Source organism: Engystomops pustulosus, chromosome 3 (assembly GCF_040894005.1).
Source record: "Engystomops pustulosus chromosome 3, aEngPut4.maternal, whole genome shotgun sequence".
Lineage (NCBI taxonomy): Eukaryota > Metazoa > Chordata > Amphibia > Anura > Leptodactylidae > Engystomops > Engystomops pustulosus.
The window spans coordinates 127,739,627-127,764,286 of NC_092413.1; the positions used below are offsets into that span (position 1 = coordinate 127,739,627).

At 36.7% G+C, this 24,660-nt stretch overlaps 1 protein-coding gene across 1 annotated transcript in view; it reads right to left on the reverse strand.

Annotated features, from left to right (window-relative positions):
- Window positions 1-1,459: 1,459 nt before the first annotated feature.
- The window catches only part of LOC140121911 (dynein axonemal heavy chain 5-like), a 200,949-nt gene continuing 177,748 nt past the window's right edge, over window positions 1,460-24,660 (reverse strand). Inside the window, exons 86-106 of the mRNA XM_072142073.1 lie at window positions 24,361-24,543; window positions 23,844-23,999; window positions 23,554-23,763; window positions 23,318-23,463; window positions 21,950-22,135; window positions 20,152-20,263; window positions 19,899-20,066; window positions 18,222-18,338; window positions 16,716-16,840; window positions 15,743-15,953; window positions 13,105-13,290; window positions 12,373-12,570; window positions 11,470-11,565; window positions 11,080-11,191; window positions 9,249-9,379; window positions 9,050-9,158; window positions 6,835-6,977; window positions 4,336-4,452; window positions 3,351-3,566; window positions 2,465-2,626; window positions 1,460-1,930 (exon numbers count right to left, since the gene is read on the reverse strand). Coding sequence (XP_071998174.1) covers window positions 1,607-1,930; window positions 2,465-2,626; window positions 3,351-3,566; window positions 4,336-4,452; window positions 6,835-6,977; window positions 9,050-9,158; window positions 9,249-9,379; window positions 11,080-11,191; window positions 11,470-11,565; window positions 12,373-12,570; window positions 13,105-13,290; window positions 15,743-15,953; window positions 16,716-16,840; window positions 18,222-18,338; window positions 19,899-20,066; window positions 20,152-20,263; window positions 21,950-22,135; window positions 23,318-23,463; window positions 23,554-23,763; window positions 23,844-23,999; window positions 24,361-24,543 — 3,408 coding nt within the window. The 3' untranslated portion in view covers window positions 1,460-1,606. The remainder of the gene's footprint in view (window positions 1,931-2,464; window positions 2,627-3,350; window positions 3,567-4,335; window positions 4,453-6,834; window positions 6,978-9,049; window positions 9,159-9,248; window positions 9,380-11,079; window positions 11,192-11,469; window positions 11,566-12,372; window positions 12,571-13,104; window positions 13,291-15,742; window positions 15,954-16,715; window positions 16,841-18,221; window positions 18,339-19,898; window positions 20,067-20,151; window positions 20,264-21,949; window positions 22,136-23,317; window positions 23,464-23,553; window positions 23,764-23,843; window positions 24,000-24,360; window positions 24,544-24,660) is intronic.

The following is a 24,660-nucleotide window of genomic DNA, read 5'->3' on the forward strand; positions in this document are numbered from 1 at the left end:
TATAATACCCCTTAAAGTGAAATAAAAAGTTAAATGGACTGTCACCAGATTTACCTCAATAAACTATTGGCACCCTTGTTTTTCTACATATAACATAAATCTCCAAAGTCAAGTGAAAATTAGTCGAGAAGAGTTATATTTTGCCTGAGATGAGTCAAGTTTGGAACCTGCAGGGGGAGCTTCAGATGCTCTGTCTTTGGTTCTTTAGTACCTATAAACATATTTATGGGGTCCTATTAAAGAAAATAATCACATTAAATAAATTATTTAGCACACTTTAACAAATATGATGCTTTAATATTGGGTAATATAAATTTCTAACACTAGCCACATTTATGAAAAACAGTGCAGTCTGTAGGTTACCAGTGTAGTGTGCAGGGTGCGCCACATTCATGAATCTGGTGCCCTCTGCACTGCTCCAACAGAGTGCAGCACTTTTTTTTGGTGCTCCTTCAACATAAGGTGTGCAACACAATTTTGTGCAGAATTTTGTATTGTGTTGGGTATAGTGCAGCCGTCGTGGACACTTTATAAATACGTGTACAAGCAGTTTGCACTGAAAAGAATGTCCAAAGGCAGACAAAACACTGTTGCAGGGGATTTAGTAAATGTGGGCCAGTGTTGCCAGTTTGTCAATTTCATTAGAGTTTTGTCAATAAAAATGTGAGCGTTTTCAGTGACTCCTACGTGTTTCATGGTTTTGCTAAAGTAGAGCATGATGCGATTTATTGAAGCAATGCAAGCATGCATAAAAAAACATATTTGAAGGAAACCCATTGATAAAAATGGGTCACAGTGCATTGTAAGTCCCAACTGTCTCAGATGTGACATGCAAGAAAGGGAAACGTCCATGTAAAAAAGCTGTTAAAAAAAACATTAAACATTCTTCTATGATATGAAATACTTTTGTATAACAAAAAACTACAAAAGTGCTTAAAGAATGATAATTGGCTAACCAGAAAATTTGTTGTAAGCTTTCAGGGCACACAGGCCCCTTCATCGGGCAAGGATACAAATGAAGGAGCCTTAGTGTAACATTTAAGATGTTACACTAAGGTACATTCACACTGCCGTTGCCCGCCATACCGTAGCACGGCGGCGCCGGGGAGAGGAGAGGGTCTGCTCAGCCCTCCATAGAGGACCCCTATTGATAAATATGCCCCCTAGTGTCAGTGACTGGAAGGTAATCATCAGCTTGAACTCCCAGGTTTTCCTCCATTTCTGCCATTTCTGCCAGTCACCTTCATAATTTAATGGTCCTAATACTTTTCTATTTATCATTTTTCTGGTTAGCCACTAAAGGCATCATTCCTTAAGCACTTTTGTATTTTTTACACATAAATATTTAACATCATAGAAGAATTTTTATTTTTCTTGGCTAACACATATGGTACCTCTACACTTTTTCAACATACTAAAAAAACTTTATGTATTCTAGAGGGTTATCAAAACATATATAATATTTCTCATAACAATACAAAATGTTCATTAAAATGCAGTTTTTATTTTGTATTTTCAGTTCTTTTTAACAACATTGTTATTTTTAAAAGAAACATTAATGTTATCATGAAAGTATTTTTACTACGGATCCAAAATGGAAAATGAATCAAAATGGCTGTATTGTTGCTTTCATTCCTCTCAGAGCCCACCTAGAACTAGCAATATTTTCCTTGTAAATGTCTAAATTAAAGACTGGCTCCCGTACAGAAGTTGATGAAAGGTACACTGGACACAGATATGTATCTGATTTTTGGGTATCATGAATACCAGACTTTTCAGATATCGGCAAACACTGGAGATGAACAACTGGTAAGATATTAAGATTGTGTTTTGGAGGGGAATCCACAATTTCTCCATTAGTCTTGTTCCAATGCACTCCCCAAAGATGGATTCCATGTACAAAAATCCCTTCATGAGGTGGGTCTCTGATCTAGAATGAAACATTTTAACAGGCATTAAAACTGTCATACTTGGCATTTATGGCATATGAAACGTAATAGAAAGAGTATGATGTATAGGTAAAAATTTCCACTTGACAACCATTATATTGTCATATATTACAAATAGAATATATCATTGCTTTTTAAAAACATATTCTAACCCATTAAAACAGTGGCCCTATGTAACTTTTTCTCCCTTTTTGTGTCGGCCTCCATGATTCTCTTTTCATTAGTAAACAATATAAAGCCTAATTTATACTTGTAAAGTCCACTTGTAATATAAAATCATATAGACCATAATTAAAGTGGATTCTAAATACAGAAGGGAAGTAAAGATGTAAAAATCTCTTCATCACAATTCTCTGTTCATGTTACGCTCTTGGTCTTGGGTGACCCCAGTAAGGTCACTAACATTGAAGATAAAGTTAAACCAGGATAACCTGCATAGTATCTGGTTGTACTTTATGGCATAACACAAAGACTGAAGTTTTATTGTAGCCTAAAGCAGATGTCCAATCACTTACATGTTCCTTGTCTCTTTGCGTAATTTCTGTTTGAAACTCTATAGAGTCTACATTTCCTGTTCTCTCTGCGTATCTGCGGATTGCCTCTTGTTTTAGTACAGATAGTAGACCTTTTGGATTCTGAAATGCTCCAAGCCAATATATGGGCATTTTTTCACGTCCCTGTTTATATAAAGGTAAAAAAAACTGTTATAATAGTAGCTATACTATTGGCTAAAATGAAAACTGATATTTTTATTTTAACTATTATTTTGTTTATGTTACTATAGCTGGACATAATCTTACAATGGCTTGTTTACTTCAGTGGCCTGCAAAGTGGAAGCAGTGCTTGCTGAAAATCTGTGACTGCTTTACTGCTAATTGGTGCTGGACTTCAGACCCCCACAGATTAGCAGTTTGGAGTGACTGTTCTTCTTTACTTCCTAGTGACATCACGTCCTTTGCTTTATGTGGCAGGGTTGCAGTTCAGTCCCATTCAAGTGCAGCTAAGTTGCAGTTCCAAGTGCAGCCACCGTAAGCATCAATATAATTTATCATGAGTTGTACAGCAGTTTTCTGGTGTACAAGTCATGGAAAAGTAGCGATTCCTGGGGCAATGCTAGGAAACGTCAATTCCCCTCTCCTCCCCCCATGTCAAGGGGATGGCCCAGCCTTGTGCATTATCTATAGGAACTTTGCATAGGCTATAGCTCAATTCTACATTAAGCAGGACCTGGTGTAGAATGATTATGGGATGGTCGAAGCCTCTTCGGTGCAATGGTGGTAAATTCCCCTCATAAAATTTTTGTGATGCTCCAAAACATTGGTTGCACAGGTAAATCAAAGTTAAAATACTTTTTATCAAGTGCAGTCACGTTAAGATATGCTTACTGTACATTTTACTTACAAGCTGAAGTAGCTTCTCAAAATGTGTTACTCTCTGTTGTAAATCTTGTATAAAGTATGAAACAGACCAAGAAGATGGGCAAGAAAAATCCCATGCCCTTTTGAACCAGAGTGATGGAGTTTTCTTGTAATATAATTCATGAATAATTGCAATGATGTCAGGATCTGATAGATGATCTCCTAAAATGTCTGATGATTCCAAGGAAGTTTTTATCATCTTAACAAATGGAAGGGAAAATATAGTTTTGTTAATTGCTGAATATCCACATTAGTTTATACAAATAGTAAGATCAGATTATTAGATTAGATTATAAGAGTCCAGGATTAGTTACACTTTCATCTCACTTCTGAACAGTCTACTAGTATTTGACACAGAAAAAGAGAGATGAGACCTATCGGAATCATGAGATGGATATAAGACACAATGGGGGAGATTTATCAAGCTATCTGCACCAGAATTCCCTATCATCAAGCATCAGACACAGTGATAAATCTGTTACGGCAAAAGACTGTCTTGTCGACCTCTGCACTGGTCAAATGTGCTTCCCATTGATAAACTCCCCCAATGACATACTCAGCTCTGCTGCTGCCTCACCTAATCAATAAAACACACAGTCAGCACTGCTACGTCACCCCCTCCCCTAGGATCTTATTTTGTTTGCAGATCTCCTGCTGCTATCTCCTCTACATGCTTCTGAGAAAACTTTGGAAGCACACTGTTGCTAGAACAGGAAGTGCCTGTGCCTGTAGGATGCTGCTAGTGGAATCTGCAGACCATAGTCAGCAGTTTACAGTCGGACCCAGAGACAAGCAAAATGTAATCGCCAGGACTGATAGAGACAGGTTGGACTTATATCGGTGAAATGCTGTATTTTTGTTAATAACATTGCATTAGAGAATGTGTTATTTTGCTATCCTGAGTACATTTAAGAATCTTGTCTTCATAGGAATTCCCCTTTAAGGCTTACACTAAATATTACACTCACCTGCAGATTGTTTTTAATTTCAGAAACCAGTGACATAAGGTGTTTCAGTTCCTTCTTTAAAAACAGATTAAATGGTGTGTCACCTCCAAGTTTCTTAAGACGATCACTGATAAAATCCTGGCAGCAGAAAAGAAAGAATGTCATAAGAAATTTATATGATACATGAGAAAAAAATAAATATATATATATATATACATGGCTAATAAGGTCAACAAGAATATATATGGGGGAATTTATCACTAGACCAGCTCCTGCAGTGATGAAAAAACATATCTAGTCCAGAATTATACTGGTATACTGTCTCCATAGACAAAAAATAAAAGTGTTATGCTACTTGGTAGACTGCGATGCAAAAATGATAGATTTTTCCAAACCACTTTAGGTTTTGTTTTGAGAAATTTTGTAAAACGTAAAATCGAAAAATCCACTTCATTGTACTAAGCCATAGAATAAAAATAAAATGTTTACTACGCTATATGGTGAACACCAAAAAAATAAAGTAAAAAATCAATTACATAATTGATGCATTTATGCTCATCCACCCCCAATAAAGTTAATGTTTTCAACAATAGGGCATACCAACCCCAAAATGGTATAATTGGAAAATAAAACATATCCCGCAAAAAAAAAGCCTGCACATGGCCCCACTAATGGAAAAACTACATTTTATAGCATACAAAAGCCCGCCAATGAGGAAACCATGTGCGCCCATAAAACACGTAACATCCACTTTTAGAAAAGTGTAAATTTTAGGGCTAAATGAACATATTACTGACAAAATAAGACCATTTTAAATTTCATCTCCATTTTGTTTACAGGTTAGAAATCTTCCTAAAAACAGTTTTTAATAGTTTAAAGGGTGTACTTTTGAAAATGTGGGGTTCATAGGTGTATTCTAATATTTATATTTCAAACTCAATTTAAAACAAAAATTATCCTAAAAAGGTTAATTTAGAAATTGCACGGTAAAAAAATGTAACGCTCTGTTCTATTTCTAAGCTGTCTAAAGTCATAAAAGAATAAAAGGACTTTTAAAAACATGAAGTTGAGATATAGGCAATCTTAGTAAGTACAGTATTTTTCGGACTATAAGGCGTACCAAATTATAAGGCGCACCATCAACAAATGCCTGCTAAAACATCTAGGTTCATATATAAGGCGCACCGGTTTATAAGGCGCATTTTATTATAAGGATGAATGACCAGCAGGTGGCAGACCTGTGCACAGTTCAAGGCAGCTGTTGTCTGTAAGTATGGTTCATATATAAGGCGAACTGGACTATAAGGCGCACCTTATAGATTTTTTTGTGCACCTTATAGTCCAAAAAATACGGAAGCTAATTTGTGTCGTAATTTTATCCGTCTCAAATGCAGATGATTTCAAATTTTGAGAAGGAAATTTACTACTAACATGAAATACAATGTGTCACAAAAAATACTCTCATTACCATTTTGGTAAGTTAAAGTTTTCAAAAGTTATAACCATATAAATCCAGAGTTTAAACCATGTAAAGACACATGCCAGATTACAAAAAAGAGTCCGCGCCTTAACATACAAACTGTAGTATTGAAATTGTGATCCAGTAAAGTGGCGCACTCAGAGTAGGATTAATAAATAGAATTTAATATAAGTCTAAAAACACAACGCGTTTCGGGATTGGAATAACCCCTTTATCAAGTGACAAAGACTCTTTTCTTCTTTTCACGTCAGCATTGTCTCCATTCATATAAAAGGAATTCAGTCCTACTGTAAAAACTAGTCTAAATAAATAATGAATTTGATGCAAGCAGTGTATATGTCAAAGTGACCTTTGCACTGACCAATGTTCATTTGCTTCAATTGAAATTCGCAAAACAACATTTGTTCCACAATTGCTCCAAAAAACACCAAACATAGACCAAAAAAATCAATGGTAAATTACCCCCATATATTATACTATTTTAGATATATTTTAGCTATTAGTTTTAGTTTAAATTATAAATCATAGATTAGAAATGTTTAGGGGGGGATAATATGGAGCTATAAGTAAAGGTGCTCAAGAATTTTAGGTAATTCATAGTAAAACAAGCATGTCATAGCGGGTGACAGGTGAGAGAGATTTATCATTATGGATGCTACTTGCACCAGTATTTAGACATAGTAGCTTTTGTATGTCAGATTAATCATAGTGCCTTATAGACTGCTTGATAAATGTAGCATAAAAGTGTTAATGTTTGCATTGGATTTGCTAGGAGTGGACTGCAGTGAATGTGCACCCTAGTCGCAGTTCATAAATCCATCTACCACATCTGTATTCACTTGATAAATCTGGTATTAGTAGACTAAAGTGAAAATTAGAGTAGGTTGGTAAATGTCATAAAATAGTCAAATATTTGTGTGCAAATCACACAATGGGACAATTGTGAGACATTTTTATGCTGGAAAACTCTCATATTCACAATGATATATTTACTCCCCCCGTGAAAATCATCTCTTTAAATTATAAAATGATATATTTACCCGACTCCATCCTCGTGGTAGTTTTGTCAAAATGGAAGCACAGATATCATGAACCTCTGACAGTCTGGGTAAATATAGATCAGCATTGAAGGAGAAAATCTCTGGCAGTGTTGTTGATATGGAACGAGGACTTAATTTCATACCTTTTCATAAAACACATAAAATATTTTTAATACCACTGATATACAGGCAGTTACGTACAGGATAAGTCTTTAGGTTTGTACTTAAATTTGTGTGAAAGTCAGAACTGTATATTTTATTGTTATTCCAGAAAAAAAAAAATTCTGTCATGAAACTACACTACAGACACCTTACAGCTGATCCTTGCTGCCTTAGACTAAATTAAAGTATCTAGAGAGCTTCACCAGAGGTCACCAGCAGTGAGGTCTACCTGTAACTAGGGTTGGCTGTAAGTCGGGAGTCCTTAAAGGAAACCTACCATTTAGAATGGTAGGGGTAAGCTGTAAGTACCAAGCACCAGCTCAGGGTGAGCTGGTGCCGGTACTTACTTTCGTTAGTGTTATAAACCGCGGTATCGCGGTTTTAACACTTTTTAAACTTTAGAGCACAAGGGGCCTCGGCGCTGCGCTGCGCGTCTTCTGCTCTAAAGCTGGTGCTCGGTACTTACAGCTTACCCCTACCATTCTAAGTGGTAGGTTTCCTTTAAGTCAGGGACCGTCTGTAAATGTATGTTTTAGGGGAAGCACTTTACAGTTTTAGAAAACATCTGTGTATTTCAGTCTAACTTTAATTTGTATTCTATTTATAACAGCAATTTACTTCTCACTTTATCCTGGGCTTAGTTTTAGTGAGGACAAGAATTGCAACCAACCTCGATCTAAAATTAACCCTCTTCATTGGTGCCTAAATGGTTAGGTCAATTTTTGCAGTTCTGTCCTGCTCTTCTGACAATACCTTTGGAACTGCTTTACACATCATAACAATTTTTTTTTTCACACAATAGAATAATTATTAAATAATTTTATTAGTAACACTTTTGGTAGAATTAGCAAACAACACAACTTTTAAAATCAGCTTATTAAAAATATTTTCCCATTAATTTTTTTTTTAATAAGCAGTAACATTTTAGAAATCTTTACCAAATATGTTATTTATAAGTACAGCGTCAATCCATCACCATTTCCGGGTCCAGAGGGTGTATGTACTTTTTAAAACTGTCTTCTGCAGCTCCTTATGTATTCTGCTTTCAGCTGACAGGCTGCAGGGGGCTGAATTCAAACAATTATATCTCCTAGAAACACAATTCTGGTGTCCTATTAAAGAAGAGAATCTTGCCTCTAATATATATATAGTATTACTTTCTAGATGACACAGAACCGGAGATATCCACTTTTAAAAGTTACAGCTGGGAACTAAGATCTGTATTTATAAATCAAATTTTTCATTGTAACTTTAACAGTAGATAGCTCTGGTTCTGTGTCACCTAGAAACACAATCTTTACACAATATTAAAGAGAGATTCTCTTCTTTAATAGGACACTGTCATATCGTGTATATGTGTGGTATCTGCAAAAGGGGCACGTGCAAGAAGGATGTATGTTAATGTATGGGGGTCATGAAAATTATTGGTGAAGTGAATATCCATAGGATCTATTGGTCCTCATTACTGTGGATGAAAGGCTCTGGGATCAGGAAGAAAGTGAGGAACTGCTTATCTTACCAATATTAGAAGTTTCTATGCAGCCCTAAATGACCACTAAAAATCTTTATATAGGAAACTTCATACCTCTCATGCAGCTCTCATGATACTTTCCTTCCTGATTAAATGCTTTTCCCCCTTGAGATCTCTGCTGACCCTCTACCTTGCTAGCAAGACAGCAGATTCTCACTACATAGAATCTCTTTGCAGCAATGAGGGGAGTAGTGAGTCTCATAAGCTAAGTCTCTACCCACCAGCTCTCAGAGAACTGATAATTACTGTTAGAGGCTCTAGAGGGGAAAACTGCTAAAATGCAGAATACATATCACTTCATCAATAGAAATCCATATATCACACAATATACTAATGACTTAGTCAAAGTTATTTAGGGTGAGTTGGGCTTTGGAATTATTTGTCAATTAATGTTTGCACAGGGCAATTTGCAGTTGAAAACTCAGGAACATTCCTATAACTTATGCAGAGTATTGTTTGACTTATTTTATTATATGTTATATAAATGATTCAATAGTCTATAAAATAATATTTAGTTGGTACCTTTTTGAGTCGTTTGTAAAGATTTTTCACCATGCTGCCAGTGCCATTGTTTAAATCCATAAAGTTGGCTGAGCTTTGAGATAACATAACCTTGTTCACCAAATGAAACCTAAAGAGGAAGTTGTACAAAACCAAAATGAGTTTAGAAATGTTAATAGCTACACAGTGTAACGTGGTATATTGTATGATATTATATTACCACTGGAGAGGGGTGCATATGGAAAGCTTCTGGAGCATCTAATGAATACTGGGGAATGGATTCCAATGCGTGTGTCAGCAAAGCAGGATTTATATCCGGATTAAAGAAAGGTGATGGGATTTTGAATTTTACTGACAATAAAAATGATAGAATGGAAGAATTAAAAACCTTACTGAGCATTAACATAATTTTAACCTTATACCAGTGTTACATTCAAACTCATATTTCACCAAATCCTACTAGTCTCTACTGCTAAAAAAATCGTTAATTACTGTATGTATAATCCTACTTATTCAACAGTCATTACCTTTTTACATGATAAACGACAGATAATTATCGAAAAATTATATTCTGTCTGATGTATATTCATTACTTTTTTCTCTTTACTTTCATTCAATTAGTTATCTTGTAGTTAGATGTTGCAAAAATCATCTTTGAAAGACAAATGTTAATGTCTATTTTTTTCATTGCCAATTAGCACTAGTCAGGAATTTTCGCAGCCCATTATGAACTCTATCAAAGATCCATAAAAAACGGATCTGACTAGGACATGCTATATTTGATAACGAATGGCTGCATAGTCACACAATTGGTTTTACTGTTGTGTGCATCTTAACCCTTTACTACCACTCTAGTAAAGGTAGACAATTATTTGGATCTAACCTGGGTTTGTATGGATGATGATGAAGTACCACAATATGCATACCGATATTTACTTTTTTGGGGGTGGATTTATTTTCTCGCTTTCAAAAAACTTTCTATTTTTGTGGTTTTATTTTTACATTAAAATTAGTAAATAGTTTCATGTCAATGGCAAAATCAGTGGAAACTAATAGAATGCATGGCACTCTGGGATTGCTATTGCAGGGTGCCAATGGGTTCCTGAGGGCTCTTAGTAACAAAGGTCTTTAGATAGTTTAAGAGAATAGAATCCATTTTTGTATCATGCCTTCTCCATTTTGTCTCTGGGTCCTATATAGATGTATTAAGTATTCTATGTAGGCTGCTCCTACTTTCATGTTCTGTAGACTTAGCCTTAAATAAGACTTGCTCAGCTGCTGGGAACATTTGCAAACTGATAAGAAAATTTAAAGTTTGTAAGTTTCCAGTGTAAAATGCAACTTATGTCTGTAAATGCCTGGCATAAAGCCTTCTTCAATAGCTTTTATAGTGTGAATAAAGTGGAATCATATTGTGAGACAACTGTGAGTGTGTTTCATGTATTGATTCTACAAGCTGCTCTGTATCCACATAACATTCTGAGATAGAGGCTGTTGTGGCTGTTGGAGCCTTTCTGATCCAGCATGTTAACACCTGTTAACAGGTCTATCATAGGCTGCAGTTGGACCCAATATACTGCCATCACCTTTTTAAATGCTTGTACAATGTTTAGTAGAAGGTTTGATTGCAATTTAAACAGTAAACTGATCATTAAAAACTTAGTATATGCCTTTATATACATCAGTAAAAGGATTGTTAAACTTTCAGTAAATAATATTATTTGTGTAATTAAAAGTTATACAATTTTTCCAAAATTCTGATTTTTTTTTGTGTATAGAGCTGCATGAAGCCTTGTTTTCTGCATAACAAATTGTACTTCCCAGTTAAGGTATAGAATATTCTTTGTCGTGTACTGGGAAACAAGGGAAAACATCCAAATGCAGTGAAATTGATGAAAAAATGCATGTGCACCAGTTTCTTGTGGGCCCTGTTTTTACAGCTTTCACTGTGTGCTACAAATTACACCTCTACTTTATTCTCTGGGTTTTATAATGTTTTAATAATTTTTGAAAACCTTTTGTATGAAAAAACATTCTAGACAATAACATACATTTAGTGAGTTCACTGTCTTTCTTTGTAGAATTAATGCTGATCCAGTAATCAATCATTGATGTCAAAACTGTCATGTCAAATCCATCCGATACATTGCGTCCATAAATTATCTGCAAGGATAAAAAACATGAATTTGACAACTAAGCTATGCTCACTTCTGTTGCTACCTTCACAATTTTGGAAGAATGAAACAATTTGACATTACCCATTCTCATTCCCCTCATATAGCTAAATATTTTCAGGTAATCTACATTAGTTTTAGAAGAAACAAATGAAAGGTAATCATAGCAAAGTAAGATGATTTTATAGGTCCTCTTCTGACTATTACATTCTTAATTTTAATTCTTGTAGTCATTGATTACAGATTGCTACCAAAAATAAGACATACTTCTGATAGTAGGTATCTCACAGCAGTCCAAGATGGAAACTTTACATCATTTTCAAGGCCATCTTTAAACTCTCTCTTAAGAACCTCAATGCTTTCCTAAACAGAATTAAATTTGTTAAATGTCAGTAATGATACTGTATTACATATTATAAAGAAGGTCTAATAGGCTATTTATAAACCAATAAAAAACTAGTAGAAAGTTATTTAATAAATATTCTACTTTGCATCATTTACATATCCTTAAAGGACATTTATCATCAGATTACCTAATGGTAGATGATTGTTACTTACCTCTCCGTCCCGTCCCCGTGTGTTGTAAGCTTTATTTCTTACAAGTTTGCAAGGCTGAATTTTGGTGAAACAAAAGTTTATTGGGTATGCAGATTCGCCTGTTGTGCTCTGAAGAGTACCTCCAGACTCCACCGTGGTATAATTCGTTCACGCCTCAGAAAGTCAAGAGCGTTCTGAGGGTCCGTGGTGTTACCGCCTCTTTATTCAGCGCAGCAAGTGATATATATACACATGTGCGAGATTTTCACATTTCCTGCGCTGCTGGCTTTCTGTCCAGCATGAAATTTGAATAGAGAGCCGGTGACATCACTGGCCATCGGAAAGTTCTTACCACTTATATTACGGTGGCACGGCACCTGATGGTGCTAATTTAAATATATACACATGCAAGGTTAGAAGAAATAAATCTTACTGCACATGAAGACAACGGGGAGGTACGTAATAATCATCTACCATCGTCCTTTAACATGTCTATTGATCTGTAATGGTAAGCCTTAGAAAATCCTAAGTTTCAAAGAAACGTTTGTTGCTCAACGAAAAAATTTTCACATATTAAAAATGGGGACTGAAAATGGGGATATTGAAGCCATTTACTGATTCATTGAAACATACCGTTAATTCTGCAGACAGAAATTGCATTACTTCCGGACAGTTCCATCCTGCAGAGCTACCATACAGCGTCCTAAAGCGTGTGGCACAATGCAGAAAACATAGATTGTGTAGAAGAGCTGGCCATTCTGGGCGAGAACTGGATGCTAGAACTTTGTGGTTAACAAACTTCCAAGAATGAATAATCCCACGCCTTATATTCTGTAATACAAAAATACATAGTTCAAACAAAGTACTCAAATGGTGTATATCTATAGTAGTCTGTTAGAAGTCTGATCTAAAACAAGCACTTCTGGATGTTAAATATCATTCCTTTGATAAGACCAGTATGCGCCCCAACTGTGCAAAAAATTTAAATAAAATAAATAAAGGCATCTTCTGTTCTCATACTTCTGTGGTAACACTCCCTATTCTTTCAAGGGAGAGAGCAAAAGAGCTGTTTCTTAATGGCCATATCTATTCTACTGTATTTACACCTTTACAATTTGCTTCTTATGTGTTTAATGATAGATGTTGAATTCCATAAGATATTTACATGCAATATGTTACTTCTTTCTTAAATACATCTATGACTGTCTGGTCCCCTTCCTGCACTGTCCCTACCTACTTAACATTTGCCTACCGCTCACACCCGCACTACATATATTAGGCACAACTGACAAAACATTCCAATTCAAATATACATATCTGATCTGCATTTCTGAAGTATTAAGTAAATTTTATTAATTTTGTTACCATTGGTGTGTCCACAATGGTCTTTACAGTGTAATGGAGCAGTGGTGTTGGTAGATCTTCTCTCGCTTGAACAGAAAGCCACAGTCTAAAATTCTTGTCTGGGTTCTTCTTAGACTTTAGAATTTCTCCAAGCAACATCATTAATTTGGCAGAATTATGGATATTCTCTATTAGTATCCAGCTACCCTGTATGTATAATTTTAATTGTTAGTGTATTTAATACAACAAATTATAAGCACAGAATACAAACCATTTTATTTTAATATATAATCTACAATATATAACTGTTTATTTACAACCTCCAACATTAGGAACAATAACTTGGCTATCAGTAGTGTTAAGTAGACCCAAGTCCAGTTCCAGGTTTGGCTTAATCCCCCGCCATAAATGTCCGCGATCGGTGCTGACACCATCATGCGTGCGTGCACGGTGCAGACATTTAAATGCTGCTGGCAACTTTGCTAGTGCCATATAAACAGTTAAAGAGGACCCGTCACCAGATTTTGCCCCCCCTGACTAACGGTGCCTGCTGATGAAGGGTTACAAGTCCTCCCCATATCACCTAAAATTAGCTGTCAGTGGGGCACTGTACCTTAATTACAGACATTTGTCTGATATGCAAATTAGATTTTCTGACTCTTGTCTCCTGGCTCTGACTCTTCTTCTCTCTCAGGCTGAAAGTGAGCTATTAGTAGGAGACTAAAGGACCTGAGATGATGTCACTCTGGTCACATGACATGAACTGTGACCAGTAAGGAGGCATTAGGCATGGGGAGTATTAGATGGGAGGGGCCGGATGAGCAGGTCACACCCCCCTCCGATGCCAGGTAGTATAAGATAAAAGGTGGTTTATGTGGATGTAAGTGAAACACTTCTTAGCTAAAAGAAGGGTGTCTAGGGCTCTATAGGAAAGTGTCCCTGGCCGTATATGTGCAAATGTGGTGACAGGTTCCCTTAATGCTGGCACCTATCGCAAGTGTTAATGGTTAGGTCCCGAACAGGGTTTTAAATTCAGGTTTAGTGCCAATCTACGCAATTCTGCATCTAAAGATTCTGCAGTTACAGATCGTTGACTTTTTCGCTGTAAAAACACGTCTCAGAGTTAAATCTAATTGCGTGTGCTACACTGGGACAGATCAGAGACTTAAAACAAGAAGGAATTCTTTATACCACACCATAAAAGAGGATGGATCCTCCCGTGGCAAAACATTTCTACAACCCTGACTATGGAGAATTTAAGAGGTTGGTAATGAAATTATAGAGAATTTGAAAGGTTGGTAATAAAAGGCAATTTCAAATCTCAATACCAGAAAGGAGTACAAACAATGGGGAACATTGGGGAAAAAGAGAACATGGAGAAAAAGAGAAAAGCCCAAGAAAAATTAGGCTTTTCTCTTTTTCTCTTTTACATTTGCTACTTTTTTGCTGCATTTGCATATCTGTGGCATAACTTTCATTTTTTTTGTGGCAGACTTTTCCACTTGCCCGGCAAACTTAGACACGCAAGAATGTTGTGTTGTGTCTGATATATCTTTAAAATCCAGTTTTTTGGAAATAATAAATTTGGAAATAAACTCCAGTCCTGACCACGTGTGGGAAAAACTTTACTAAAGGTTGCAGAAGAGTTTGTGACTTCTGCAAAAACCCACAGACTCAGCTGCCTTATATATCAACCTATAAGATAAATCAAACCCAGTATAATCCCAAAAAAAGACACACACACACACTGTGTGGAGAAATGATCCCCACTGTGTTACATGGATTTATGGCATTCTACAATGATTAAACCGATTGCGGTTAAATACATGTTACTAAGTTCCCATTTCCATTCACACTGCACAGCTACTATGTCAATAGATAATGCCAGGAGATTCTATAGATATTTGTCTATTGTCTCTGATACATGCAGGAGAAAAAAAAAAAGCAGAGTGAACTGTCTGCTGTGAGATGGGTAGGGTGTGGCTAAGCGAGGGGAGCAGCAGAACTTGCTGTATCAGACTGAACTGTGCTGTGAGATGGGTGGGGTGTGGCTGAGGGAGGGGAGCAGCAGAACTTTCTGTATCAGACTGAACTGTCTGCTGTGAGATGGCTGGGGTGTGGCTGAGGGAGGGGAGCAGCAGAACTTGCTGTATCAGACTGAACTGTCTGCTGTGAGATGGCTGGGGTGTGGCTGAGGGAGGGGAGCAGCAGGGAGTGCATGATGAGAGAGAGCGAGTTGACATCTGAATTTTACCAAGATGGATTTTAGTGAAAGATGAGCAGAGTAGCTGTTGTGTTTAGCCATCCATGAATCTACTGGAGCCAGTCTTAATAAATTCCCCCCATTGTGTTATAACATGCCCAAAGAAGAGACCTCAGTAGACATGAAAGCTTGCAAATCTAATAATCTTTTTTTAGTTTGCCGATAAAAGGCTTAGTATATGGCTTAAAGATATTGAATCAGGACAGGTAAAACACCAAGAGAATGTTGTACTTTTTGTAAACACAAAATTTTGTTGAAAAAGATGTGTGTGAATTAGTTATTGAACTTTCTTTAAAACCTTTACGCTATAAACCTGTATAAAAATTGCCTATGTAGTCACATACCATCAAAGAAGTCCAAATTCAAAGACTACCTAAATAAATTATTCATAAATACCTCAGACATTGCCTGAATCAAGACTTCCTGTGTTTTGTCTTCATGTAAGCCGACGGGGAAAATGGTAATTTTTTGATTTTTAGTTTCTGCAAAGTCCTTAAGTAGAGTCTGTGGCAACTTGCTTTCTACATCATAAATTAGCAACCCTGGCTCATGTGGTGACATCCACTGTAGAATTGTCTGAAGATCAGTGACAACATCTGATGCATACCTGTAATTAGTTCAGATTCGTTTTAACTGCAGAGACCTCTTAAAAAAGGTTGTACATAAATGAATCATTCTTAGAAAAGCAATTTTCCATCAAGCATGGTACATTTGTTGCAAAAATGTCTGTACTGTTTTTAGTATAGAGCAGTGATGGCTAACCTTTTAGCGACCAAGTGCCTAAACTGCAAACCCAAATCCCCTTAATTTATCGCAAGGTGCCAACCAAAATTAGAGCAGTATCTTATTGCTCCCTGTTCTTCAACAATGTTCAATCATATTGGCCTCTTGAGGACACCAACACAGTAGAAAGGAGGAGTAAAAATTTGCATCATTGTAGCTTCTTTCCAGTGTCCCTATGTACACAGAGAATTATGGGGCCCGCAGGAAGTCCGTCAGAGATAATTAGGCCTGTCTACACATTCTACAGTCCCAAGTAAGTATCAGTTTAAAATATCACTGAAAGCAGCATCTTTTAAGTTGCTTGGAAAATTCTTTGAGTCCTGTCTGGTGTACTGGAGCAATGGCCCAGGTGCCCACAGAAAGGGTTCGGAGTGCCGCCTCTGGCACCCATGCCATAGGTTCGCCACCACTGGTATAGAGTATACTGTCATTTGAATAGCGCTGGAAATCCACAGTCATCTTGCAGAAACAACCCATTTCACATGTACAGTATAGAACTGCTGAAGGTGAATAGAACCATATTGTCATCTAATTTTAAAATGTTTTTTGTGTCACATTATCTTTCAGGGCCCCACAGATTACATACATTTTTCCCAGTGTAGCACTGATATAGTTAGAGGCAGATGGCAGTATTCTGTCCTCCCTTACAGCTCGCAAAACCATGAACTTTTGAAGTGGATTTAGTCCTTCCATTCCGTCGGGCCATTTAACCTGAAAATAACATAGAAACATTTTTTACTTTAATATATGTTTAACTTATACAAAACATATTTTTATTTAAGTTAATGTAAACCAGCAAATACATCAAAGGTACAGTTTACACAAGTCATTTAACAGGGTGAATCAATGCTACTGTACAGTTCTTCACTCAAACACACATATAGATAGACATACTCTGCTGTACAATGTTCAGCATAATACGTTTATAATGGTGAACATCTTCTATTCTTTGGTGGGACAAGACAAATTACGGGGCCCCCTGACACTGCTGGTCCCATTGTAGCTGCTGTGGCTGCTACCACTGTATTTATGCCCCTGCACTCACCATGATAAGTCAGCAGTTGTACACAATGGCATAAGGCATAGCCTGCTTTCCCTTCTCCTCCTTCACCTCATTGTACCGACTGCTGAACTACCATATAATCTAACTTACAGTAATGGGAGCTACAAGGGATGTGGGGGGAGGTGTTAACACATAACGTCCTACACTGCTGCTAGATCTAAATAGCACAGAAACAAAGGAAAACTAAGGGCACCTGATGAAAAACAGCTTTAATTGTTCAGACAATTATTAATTCTGCCCTAGCACATGTTAAACCAGCTCTTACAGGGCTGAGCCTGTGCTGGCTGTGGCTGCCTCCTTCTCTCTTTGACAGGGGCTATGACATTGCACTGAATCTGCAGGTCCCAATGTCTAGAGTAGCCCTGACCGCTTCTTATAATGTACCAAGGCACCCAAACCATGCAGCAGCTACTTTTGTTAAACTGTAGCTGCTGTTAAAGAGTGTCGCCTGCAACCTTTCATGGAGACCTGGCCAAATCACCTCCACTGGTCGGGGGGGTTGGGCAACTTCCTAGTAAAGTATAATGCCAGTCCTCCCTGCTGCGATGCTTTACCCCTCCTCTCTTTTCACTAATCTGACTGCTGTACAGTTGAAAAGATAGAAGAGGAAGCACAGGCTGTTTGTGCCCCCCATCTGGTGCTTAAAAGGGCCCTGGCCATATAAAGTAGAGAGAATCCAAGACTAGCTCATCCAATCTTTACTGAAAAAACTTGACTTGTTTGACATGTATAGGCGTCTTCATCAGGCCCTGGAATTACAGAAAGCCAGAGGGCATCTTTATTTGACCATCATTTAACTCCTGATAATGTTTTCCAATATTTTATATCCCTTCTTCCTACATTTCTCTGGTGCCATAGTTATAGCATGCCATTTTCCATACAGATAACAAAACTGTCAATCACTTCATATGTTTTGTTTTGCATTTTGCTTAGTATTTTTCCCTGTTGTCTCTAGAACTAATATAAAAGCATATTTCCAAATCAAAATATCTTTCCCAATTTATGGAGAGCACAAAACAAAAGATTTACCTTTGAAGGGTTTTCTGGGTGTTCACTTTCACAAAACATTTTCCATGTGAGGTCTTTACTGTCTTTGTACATTCGATCAAAGAGGTCTCCAAACCAATCAAAGTATGTGGCAAGAATCTTTAATACATATAAGTCACATTGCAGAATTAATATTTACAAGTAACAGTTCTATTAAACCAGCATTTTAACAAATTGAAAATCAACCGGATGATTACATGATTTTTTTAAATCAATTTTTCTTTTCCTTTGTTTTCATTTCAGGTTATACAGAATGTCCTAGCATTACTGATGTTTTTTTCATTATGAACTTTATAATGTTTCTTTTTCCAGATGTCATAACAAAACTAACTAGTGGAGTTTTAGCAGCAAATACCATATGGACCTCAGGTTCCTATTTATTGTTCACTCTCTATTATATATGTAAATTGGAGTTCCTGAATGACTGTTCTGGCTAATATAGGAATGTTGCATTTGAAAGAATTGGTGAAGCGTCTGAGCCCTGTCTGGGTCAGGTAAGGAACTGGGCAGGTCCATGGAAATTTGCGATGTCTGTAAGTATATGTGTCCATATGTGTGATAATATCATATTTAGTGAAAAAGTTATACCTTTATTCTTAACAATTTTTTATAAATGCTCAGCTGAGCGTGCATGTGTTTATCAGTGGGGAAAAGAGACACTGCTTTAAAAGGGGTTTTCCCACCAATCAAGTTAGGCTCTATGCACAGGATAGGGCCTAACTTGCTATTTATTGGAGATCTCAGTGATGAGGGGGGAACAGGGATCCGACGGGGTCGGGGGTATCTCCATTGGACCCCTCATTGCTCCCAGAGTTGAATGGAGAAGTCGGCAGCGCTTGTCCGTTCTGCTCCATTAATCTCTATGGAGCTCACGGAGTTACTAAACATTTAAAAGCTGCAGGAAAATCTACCTGCAGAATTTAAATGCTGATGACACATGGGAGCTAGCATCTTGGATGGGATTAGCCTTGACCCATCACCATGACAGCCTGAAGTCTTTGTAAGACTGCAGGGCCTGTTTGTGACCAACAAACACCCGCAGATCAGCCATATTCAGCAATAAAGTTGTACTGAAGTATATGGTAGGAGCAATCGTAATTTAGTACTTGAACCCTAGGGGGGGTCCAACAATTTATTTTTTTTAAGTTTCAAAATATTTCCCCCCGCAGGCCAGGGGTTTAGCCCCAATTTTAGCCCTCCCTTTTTACCTGCCTATTGGTGTCTGTCCTCCCTAATTCCGAACTTTTGTGTACAAGTCTATAGGTATTGTAAGTAACATCATTTCTCTATGATGGTAGCAATTGTTATCTTGTCTGTGCAAATGCTATATACTTCTTTTATGAAAAATTGTTAAAAAAAACTATTGAAAACAAAAAAGCTTAGAAAATAAAAAATCCCCCCTATCCTTTAGCTGATATAAAAGTAAACAAATAAATTCATAAACATGTTAGGTATCAAGTGCGACCAGGCCTGGTGAAGGACCTGGGCCCGCAGTCTGCCAGCTGGAGAAACGTACTTTGCCATGTGGGTGCCATAATATATATATTGGTCAACACAATGTTGATAAAACATGACAGGATTGAATAAAATAATATTTTAACTGAAAATATCCCATTCATACATAAAATATACATAGTTAGAAAATAATTCCATATTTACCTGAACATTTTTAAACTGCTCTTCATTCATCCAATCAAATGGATTTTTTGCCTGCAGACGTGACTCGTAAATCTTACTATTTCTCGCTTGTAGCACTGTGGTGCATAGCTCTGGTGAAATGATAAACTCTCTCTCACCTGGTCTTATTCGTCCAAGTGACTCTTCCACCTAGTTCAGTTACACACAGAATTTTTAAAGAACATGTATAATTTGCACACAAATGGCAAATTTACTATTCTGAAGTATTGTTTACCTCAAATGCTACAAGTAGAGCATACAACATTCTATCCTTTTCCAACAAGGATTGGGATATGTATGAGAAAATGTTACTTGTCACACAAGCCACTATTCCTTTAAGTGAATACCTAAAATAACAAGAAAATTTGATAAAGAAGTTTGTCTAGCAATTACTATTGCTATACTATACTATAACATGTATGTGTTTCTTTGACTTTGAGAAGCAATAATAACTCACAAGGAATCATACTGGCTTTTTGTAAAACTTTTTTGTCCCACTTGAAACTGCAATATTTTACAATTTCCAAACTAATACAGTAATTTAGAATATATAGTAAAGCAATAAAGCCTGTCAAACTAACCACACTTCACAGATAATAATGGTAGATCTGGGGGTCTTTGATACATCATTGTAATCATGTGAAGCCAATTACATGTATAAACCACCTCCCAAATCACACATGATGAGGAAACTAACAATCATTCAAGACGAGTATGCTGTGTATATAATCTATTCGTATGAATTTCAAAGAGTTTTTTTTAGCAATTTTACAGAAGAGGAAGAAAAAATTTTTTTAAAAAAGGATTAAAATCATTCATCACAAGAGTACACAGATTCATATTTTTTTAAGTTTTTGCAATTAAAGGTGTTTTCCCAGGTTATCTGCTTTCTACAGGATAAAGGATATCTATCTGATTAGTGGGGGCCTGACTGCTGGGACTCCCACTTATCACAAGAACAGGTGTCTCATTCTCACAGATGGAACAGCGGGTTGAACATGCTCTATTCAATACTATGGAAGTGTTCAGTGCCGGCATTAGGGGGTGGCAAACTGGGCATTCTTCCAGGGCCACCTGTTCTAAAGGGGCCTCCTGCATGTGGACTTTTGTGGGCAGAGGATGTATTGCTCTTTTAATACCCCTTGGTTGAATGCCTGGGTAAAGATTCTTATCATCTATCTCCTGTATATATCTATCATCTATCTGTCTTGTTATCTATCTCCTATAATGTGTCTATGTCTTATCTATATATCTGTCTATCTAGCCATTTATCTATCTAGCTTTTTGTCTATCTATATATCTCCTATTTCATTTTATATCTATATCTATCTATCTATCTATCTATCTATCTATCTATCTATCTATCTATCTATCTATCTATCTATCTATCAATCAATTAATCTATCTTCTGCCTGTATCTTCTACTGTATCTATTTATCTATCTTCTATCATCTATCTAGCTATCTAGATATAATCTACTTTATATTTATGCATCTATAAATCTATCAATCACCTATCTACAGTATAAATCTATATCATATTTCATATTTATTTTCTATCATCAATCTACCTATCATATGTCTATCTCCTATAAAATTCTCCTACAGTCCCATATTACAGATTGCCTCACCATACTACTGTTTGTAAACTACAAAATGTTATTACTGTGCAGGGCTAAAGAAAGCAGCCCTTAATATGTGCATAAAATAGTTTTATTTTGGGGCCCTACTTTGTCTAAAACCATCCCTGGAAGTGTTTTAAATTGCCAGGCACGAGCAGTACTCATATATTGTTGTAGAGCAGTGTGCTTGGCAACTTCCGCTGCTCCCATTGACATTGAGCAATAGTACACATGCTTAACCTGGCGCTCTACACATTAGTGACAATTTGAGCTCCATACTTGTGATAGATGGGGGTCCCATCGGTCCAATCTGGTGGATAAAAGATGACTAAGCTTCAGACTATCCCTTCTATAATTGACTGCAGTATTGTCCTGTATACTGTAAGTTTGGTTAGAATTATGTTCCACTCACCTTTCTGAATGTGCCACGGACACATCATACAGTTGGAGCAGCTGTTTATAGCCATAGTCATACATTCTGTTTAGCTGCTGGAGCTGTCTAGCAGTATCAAACATCACCGAACTACGGACTGCAACCTCATGGAAGCCTCGTCTGGCAAGTAACAAGTTGTCTTCTGAGGCAATGGTCTTTAGGTACCTTTAAAAACAAAATAATACAAATGGATGTGGTGCCTTTTATTCCACATAAAGTCCAAAGTAGCAATTTGTGACTTCTGCCGACAATACACCCTTCAGGCTTTGAAGTGTCATGAATTTTTTTACCCATTTTGTATGCAAAAAATACTTTGTGTTAGAAGTTAGAATATAAAAATTGTAGCATTTTAACATTAGTTTCATAATGTTGCGCTATATAAAGGGAACCATCATGTCCATATAGTGGGCAAAATAGAAGAACCCTTGATCTATAGACATCAATGGATGCCAGGCAAGGACATTTTTCTGGTTCACACATAGGCGAAACAGTAATATCTTTTCAGTTTTTGCTTTTAGATGCACATATTTTTTTACACCCAACTTCTATGTTTATATGAAAACATTCAGTTCAAGTTTTTTTCAAGATCTGGAAATATTTGACCACACGGTAGAAATTCTATAAAACAACAACAGAACTTTTATACAATCGATAACTCCCCTGGGATTCCAGCACCACTGTTCTGGCGGTCCCTCATGGTCTTTGATTATTTTTCCTACCATAGGGATGTGCTGTGTAGGGATTGTAGCATATTACTGGTCCTAAAAGTGAGCACAAGACTGCTGAGGACAGCAGCGGTGGTCATAATGGTGTACGGCATGTTAAGAAATTCACTGACGTCCTGCAAGTGCTCCTATAGAGTTGATTGTAGACTGCTTTGGTATTTTCTAGGAGCATGGCTATAAGACTCCACTTGCCTACATGGTGACCTAATTTGGCAGTCTCCGTAAGGAGAACTCTTACTTCCCGACCCTAGTCACAGGCCTCTCACCAAGCCAAACCAGTTCCCTACGCTGTACTGAGGAGGCCAAAACAGGTCAAAACAGTGCTATCTACAGTTGAGAGTCTGTTCCTTCTGGAATAAATATGCTGCTTTGGTTTTAATCCCGCATCATGTCATAAGGCCTCTTACAAGGTAGCTAAAAGAGGGGTGGTTTTCCTTATCTCATCCTGGCAAATTTTGCATATTTTCTCGGTATTTTCATAGTTCTTTTGTTATTTTGAGGCTTTTCTTGTTTTGTTCAAATGTAGATGAGACAGTAAAGTCTTCCTTACTCTTTAAGATGACTAAAGATCATAACTTGAGGAGAGTGTTGTGCATTTTAGAGCTAAATTTACTTTACTTACATTTCTGTGGCTTCTTCATGCTGCAGTGTCAAGTCTCCCAACATCTTGGTAACAGATAAACTGTGCAGGAGCGAATTGTGAATTTTCAGAGTTGCTATAATTTTTTCTTCCAAAGAAGATAGAGTAACCATATTGTTAAAGCACTCCTAATGTGAAATTGAAAACAGTGTTTAGTTAATTTTTTTAAATGTATTTGTTTAATACCAGTAGAGATAATAAAAAAAGATTAAAATTACCTCTTTCATTTGTAAGTGTTCTTCTTTTAGTCTAGGCTTTTCCAATTCAACAAATCTGTCTAATAGCTGCTCTACTAATCCTTCTCTGTCCTGGTAAAAGTACAAAATGGAGCAGAAAGAGGCCACTTCTGGAGATATTTCTTCTGGCATTTTTGTTGTATGTAGGTAAAGGCGGAAAGAAGGATGGCATTCAACTTCATGCTCCCCCACCTGTAAAAAGGCAGTCCAGTTACAATAGTCATTATTGTACATGACATAACATATTAGGATGCACCTGTGACTGTAAATACCATCATTTTAAATGGAGCATTACGATGCAGAAATTCTCTTTTGAAGCGTAGAATTTTTCTCAGGCGAACATCACGAGACAGGTCTTCTATGTCACAATACGTAAGCAAAAGGGAATGTCCCGTTGTCAGACATGTATCCATCTCAGAAAGCAGGGCCTGAAAATTATCACATTATATTACAACTAAATCTGCCTTACATGAATCATAACAGTCTTATTCATTAAAAGTAAAATCTGAAGTTTGAAGGATGGATAACTAATAATACTATAAACAATTCTTAAAGACAATACAAAACTTCAAAATAAAAGTGCATCTTCTCTGAAAGATATAAGTGTTGGATCTACTTGATTACATGAAGATGAGCCCAGATTTCTGTTAGACGAGACAGGAAACTTTGCAATGGTACAAACTTCAGTAACTGCTTTCATTGGACACTTGGATACAGATTACCACTTAGTAGTGAGACAATATAAAATAACCTTATGAACTATATAAGGAAAAAATATTCTTTACTTACATTGTAGTTTATTTCAACCGTATCTTCTGGTAAGTGTCCTTTAATCCAGTCTATAGCCTGTCCTGTCGGATCACTCACTAAGACCCAAGAATTAGTGTCCATTGCATTTGTAAATATGCATGAATTGTCTAAAGCGAGGGCATTTGTTGGAAGCCCTCTCTTCTCAAGTGTCTTGATTTCAATCTGGAAAAAACACAGCTAGTTTAAATATGCCAAAAAACTTTACTTTTAAGGATTAAAAAAATTCCAACACAACTGTTTTCATTATTATTGGTCTATTTTTCTTAACACTCAACATAT